This window comes from Oculina patagonica, chromosome 5 (assembly GCF_052425735.1).
Source record: "Oculina patagonica isolate OP01 chromosome 5, crgOcupat, whole genome shotgun sequence".
In the NCBI taxonomy this organism is placed as follows: Eukaryota; Metazoa; Cnidaria; class Anthozoa; order Scleractinia; family Oculinidae; genus Oculina; species Oculina patagonica.
In genome coordinates this window covers 14,543,461-14,547,990 of record NC_135762.1, presented here as the reverse complement: position 1 = coordinate 14,547,990, position 4,530 = coordinate 14,543,461, and the positions used below count along the sequence as shown (strand labels likewise).

General features: G+C 37.1%; 1 protein-coding gene across 1 annotated transcript; it reads left to right on the top strand.

The window, feature by feature from the left end:
* Positions 1–2,532, top strand: LOC144655675 (neuropeptide Y receptor type 1-like). The gene is made up of 2 exons (XM_078515972.1): positions 1–639; positions 1,178–2,532. The coding sequence occupies exon 2, from the start codon at positions 1,194–1,196 to the stop codon at positions 2,244–2,246; it is 1,053 nt and encodes a 350-aa protein (XP_078372098.1). The 5' UTR covers positions 1–639; positions 1,178–1,193; the 3' UTR covers positions 2,247–2,532.
* Positions 2,533–4,530: the final 1,998 nt, after the last annotated feature.

The window sequence follows — 4,530 nt, the reverse complement described above, 5'->3', positions numbered from 1 at the left end:
ATTAACGTTTATCTTATAGCGCAACATCCGATATACGATATAAGATATACGACACTTCTCGCGAGCGAGCATGCAAGGTCAAACGCTGTCTCGAAGTTGTTATCGCAGGCCGACCACACGGGCCTATTGTATTCAAAACTATAGCGTGGTCTGTATACTAATTCTAATAGAACTCATCAAAAATATAATTTGTCTCTTTTTAGAAGTATTTTACTTCTTATTTTTAGCGGCGATTTCTTGTTAACTAACTCGATCTCTGTTCGCGTAATATTTATTCCTGTACCTAATTCCCAGTCCTATTCGGCTATATAGATCTCCATTGGTGCCTTGATTACAGTAGCGCTCAAATTAAGAATAGATCCCAATAAACAACAAAGTGATCCTCTGACAATGTTTACGGCAAACATAACCTAAAGACGTAAGTGATGTTTTTCTCCGTTCAGTGTAAATCGGTCTGTTTGTTTAAATAGCTCGAGGTGTCAAAGAAAACTAAAATGTTTAACAGGTGGAGTGTGCCACCACATTGGTTAATTCTATTGTTATGCAAATATGCAAAAGTTAACGTAAAATGGGCTTTTGTCGGCAACTACAATTATCCAGAAACGATGTATTGACAGACTAAGGTGTCTGATGAATAAGGTTTGTTCTTGTTTGTAATTCGATATCTACCGCTTCACACTCTCCTCATACATCACTATTCATTATAAATACTTTTTTATGTTTTTAGTTGCTCATGAAACTTAGCGCACGAGGAAAAACACCGTGCAAAAGTAAAAACAAATAAATTCTTAAAATGAAGTGCGTGCAATATTACACGACTTCAACATTAAAAAGACAGCCTTGGATAGTTTCAGTATTATCTCTCAATCTCGTTGCTATCGATTTGCAGATTTAATCTTTTCTTATATTATTACTATTATTGTAATATTATTATTATTTTTGATACAGTCGTTCCTGTTCTTATCTCATCCAAAATCGATGGATCGATTTGCATTGGTCTAATTAAATTTAGCGGCCTCCTTTTTTGTAATCAAGTATACAACTAAGTATCAGCCTAAACTATCAAAATGCTAATTGGACGAAAATATAAAACAGTTTTTCAGGTTTTTATTTGGGTCTTTTCACTGTTTTGCATCTCTTGGATTCGCTGATCAGTCGAACTTTTTCTTCTTCGCAGGTTTCCGTTTTCGATTATGATGTTTGCCAACAACAGCTCAACAACAAGCTTAGATGACGAAGAGTTTCAAAGCCACAATGCCCAAAATGGCACCTGTTTGCTTCCTATTGATTTTGTGGCTATCATGATAAGTTTTGCTGCCATATATTGTGTCCTTCTGATTGCTTCGCTTGTGGGAAATACCCTCCTTATCTTCGCCTCTTTAAAATCGAATAAGACGATGAACTTGACTTTGGCTAACATAGCTATTTCAGATATGTTGTTCTCCATAGTTCACTTTCCTCGAGAGATAGTGGTTCATATTAAAGAGTCGACGGTTTTTGTAGTCCACGGATGGATTGGGGAGATCCTCTGTAAGATTTGTGCTTTTGTCGCGGATGTTACCATTGCTGTGTCTACACTGTCCTTAGTTCTAATTACCGCTGATAGGTTGGTCGCTGTGGTATTCCCACGAAGATATCGTCGAATCACTGTCAAAAAGCGACGACTTTTCATCCTATTTACTTGGATTTTAGCAATGGCAATTCATTCTCCATATTTGTATACTTTCAGTTTGGAGACAAGAAATGGAGAAGCTTTCTGTATCACAAACTGGGAGCCGGCCTTCAATCACGAGTTAACACATACCCGTTATTACACTGCGTTACTAGTTACTGTTTTGATTGTGCCACTAGTGGCAGTCTCTATGTTACAAACTATAACCTTACTGAAATTGAGGAACGATAAAATGGCGCCTTTTCGTACTTCCATCGTCAATCAACGACACACGAAAAGGAACAAAAAGCTTCTTAAGATGTCTGCAGTGGTCGTTTTGGCATTTGCCTCGTGCTGGTTACCTTTTCTTGCCCTTCAGTTTCTTTATCTTTATTTTTCAAGCTCAATCCCTTACTGTAGTCTAGGCTTTGAAATATTTGGCCAGTTTGCCATTTTGTTTTCGCTGTGCCATTGCGTAGTAAATCCATGTATTTGCTTCACTTTTATGCGGCGAATTCGTAAAAACCTGAGTCTGAAATCCATTAATACAATAACACGGAAGAAGAGTTCCACCGATATGGAAACTAGAATTTAACAGTAACTTTTTCTTGCTCCCATTGCTGGGTCATGCACTCTACTTGTGATATTATATTTTTTTGTTTCTTTTGGTGTGGTAACAATAAACATCGAAGCTCTGAGGTTTATAACTATGGACGTATAAGAAGCAACTTGTGGTGATCTCTTTTTGATAATCAAAATGATATGCAATATCGTAGACTTCTAAAGCCTTTTGGTGAAATGTAGTTACAGAGAAAGTCTTCAAGGAGAAGAATTTGGATAGAAAGTATCTAGAACACTTTAAATGCAAATTAATGTTCCCAACCCATGAAGTCAAAACAAGACAACAAGTTCAGTGGGAGAAAAGGGGTAAGGGATGAAGTGCTCGAGTTGCCAATCAGAATCATCAATAGGAATCATGCAGGGTACATGTATCACAGGTTACGACATTACGTTGGCAACGACAGACTGGAATCTTCTCCTTCCTTTCATGAAGCCCTAGTTCCCAAGAACCCGGGGTCCTAATCTCTAAGACCCTTGGGAACAAACACAACCACATGCCGTGGTTCCCAAGAACCTGGGGTCCTAATCTCTAGGACCCTTGGGAACAAACACAACCACATGCCCTGGTTTCCAAGAACCTGGTGTCCTAATCTCTAGGACCCTTGGGAACAATCACATTAACCAACAACAGCAACACTGGGGGTCCCCACTATAAGGGGAAAGCTGACCCTGTGAGGCTATGGGGCAAAAGGGCGAATGATACAGAGCACTTCATCCCCTCCCGTGGTTTATTAACTATAAGGAAAGACAATGCTTAATTAAGATGGTCTAAAGCTATTGAAGAAGTTCAGAAGAGACAGTAATCGAATAACAGAATGGTCGAGTTAGTGTATGCCAGCTCGACACTAAAGCTAACGGTTACATGTATATCAATATCTCAAAAGCAGACACATTGCTCAAGTCCAACAGCTCTAAGCCTGAGTTAGCATACAAAATGGTAACAATATAAAAAAAACAATGTTTCTGTAAGCAGGCATGCTGCTTAAGTCCATCAGCTCTGAACGTAAGTTAGCATACAAAATGGAAATAATAGTAATTATAACAATGTCTATAAATACGGGCTTGCTTCTTTAGTCCATAATCTATGGCTTACGTTTGTAAATAATAATAATAATAATAATAATAATAATAATAATAATAATAATAATAATAATAATAATAATAATAATAATAAAATAAACACCCTCAACATAGCCGGATATGTGCGTAGAACTAGAACATTGCCTACATTTTTACAAATACTAAGCTAAAAGAGAACCAAAGAGGGTTGGGTGGGTGGGGATTATTGTGAAAACTCTTCTAGGGAGCTCAGAGAATTTGAAGTAAAACTATTCAAGTCTAGATAAAACTGCATGGCCTTGATTGACATAATAGAAAAGGGGGCGATGTGATTGGCCAGCCCAAATAGCGCATCACACTCAGAAGTGAATTTGACCTTTGAATGTAACGCAAGAGTGATAGTCTAGCAGCATATTGCGTGACAGATCTGCATATTTGAATAGAGTGATCTTATGACTTCTCTGAACTCCTTTCATGGTTGTCACATTAACTTTAATTTATATTACATGTAAATTGGCATTTATATTACATATAAATTTGCTAATATATCTCTTCAACAAAGCGTACAATAATATTTAGGATGGTAACTTTCGTACTTGTACTTTAAATAAATTTAATAAAAGTCATGTTGCTTACCGTTCTCAACGTTGGTTTTTTTTTCTATTTTATTATATCAGAATCGTGATGTGTTTCAGTTAAGACGACTGTTGTTTAATTCCAACAGTAATATAAATATTTATCTTTGGACGATGGAAGATTAAATAACTATCTACAAACTGTCGTTCTGCCAGTCAGAATAACTCAAACCATCTGTCCTCCAGTTAAATTGGAGCTGTCGTTTTGCGCGTATGTAGTGGCTCCATGCATAAACGTTTCTACAGAAACGTAAGATGATTTGGTGCAAGCAGCAACGAAACATATTTAGGGAGAAATTGCGCCATGGTGGAGTTTCTATGACACCAAGCCACCAAGTTAACATAACAATACTCTACTCTGTAAGCATGCTGTGCTGGTAACTCGCTACAATAACTGATTTTGATTAAATAAACGAAAAATGCTAACATGGCTGCATCCGACCTTCTTATGGTAGTTTTCTTACGTTGTAAATCCCTTGCGTAATTACAAGAGACATCATTAGTTGCAACATTTGATACTTTCTCAAATAATTAACTGTCTTCTTCTCTGAAGCTTGTTTAGCC